We start from the raw sequence: 833 nt of genomic DNA on the forward strand, positions 1-833 counted from the left end.
AAAAACATTATATATATATATATATATATATATATATATGATTTGCAAAAGATAAAAATATAAGACAAACCGATTACACCAGTCATATCCAACTCTAAGTCACTCTCTTCACTCTCTTCACTCTCTGGTACTGATTCAAATTGTGGTTGCTCAGATTTGTTTTCAAATTCTGTTTTGGTATCTGAGGAATCATTTGTTTTAGCTTCTGGTACCTTACCACCATAATGTTCTATTAAATCCTTAATATAGGACAATTTTGGATCATGAAGAAGAGACGCATCACTCATGCATTGCTGAGCAAACAATTTTAGCTGTTGTGTGACTTTATCACTAAACACAGGCACCTCCATGTTATCTGCAAACATGTCGATTTATTAAATCATATCAAATGCTCCGTTTATGAATTCAAGTAGCCTAACCAAAGGTTACTCTTGCGTAATAAACCATCTATTGATGTATGATGCAAAAATATATATATCTTTAGACATTCAAAAACATATATCGATGATATCTAATTTGAAAAATACGCGACTCACGTTCTGCCTTTAGGAATAATTGAGAATTGTGAATATAAGTCAGGTGAACTCACCACTGATTATGAACGAATGATCTTCCGAAGTAATCTTATTGTGTATCGTGAACTATTGTGTATATTATATTATTTATGTTTTGCCTCCGGATCAGTTTATTCAAGCACAATAACTGCACAATAAATCCTGCAACGCAACGTCCCGTGATCGTATTCAAAACCGGATACGGAATTACGAAAAACGCAGTACGTTACAACGCTGTAAACATGTATTTTGTATATATAATATATATATATATATATA

At 31.9% G+C, this 833-nt stretch overlaps 1 protein-coding gene across 4 annotated transcripts in view; it reads right to left on the reverse strand.

The window, feature by feature from the left end:
* The window catches only part of LOC108689233 (putative protein FAM10A4), a 20,899-nt gene that overhangs the window by 19,726 nt on the left and 340 nt on the right, over window positions 1-833 (reverse strand). For 3 of the 4 annotated variants that reach the window (XM_018195920.1, XM_018195919.1, XM_018195921.1), the window contains exons 2-3: window positions 590-788; window positions 71-355 (exon numbers count right to left, since the gene is read on the reverse strand). In XM_018195920.1, coding sequence (XP_018051409.1) covers window positions 71-350 — 280 coding nt within the window. In that variant the 5' untranslated portion in view covers window positions 351-355; window positions 590-788. Of the gene's footprint in view, window positions 1-70; window positions 366-589; window positions 789-833 lie in introns of those variants that run through there. The other variant, XM_018195918.1, reaches the window with a different exon arrangement.

The sequence above is a fragment of the Atta colombica genome, unplaced genomic scaffold (assembly GCF_001594045.1).
Source record: "Atta colombica isolate Treedump-2 unplaced genomic scaffold, Acol1.0 scaffold261, whole genome shotgun sequence".
NCBI classification, from domain to species: Eukaryota; Metazoa; Arthropoda; class Insecta; order Hymenoptera; family Formicidae; genus Atta; species Atta colombica.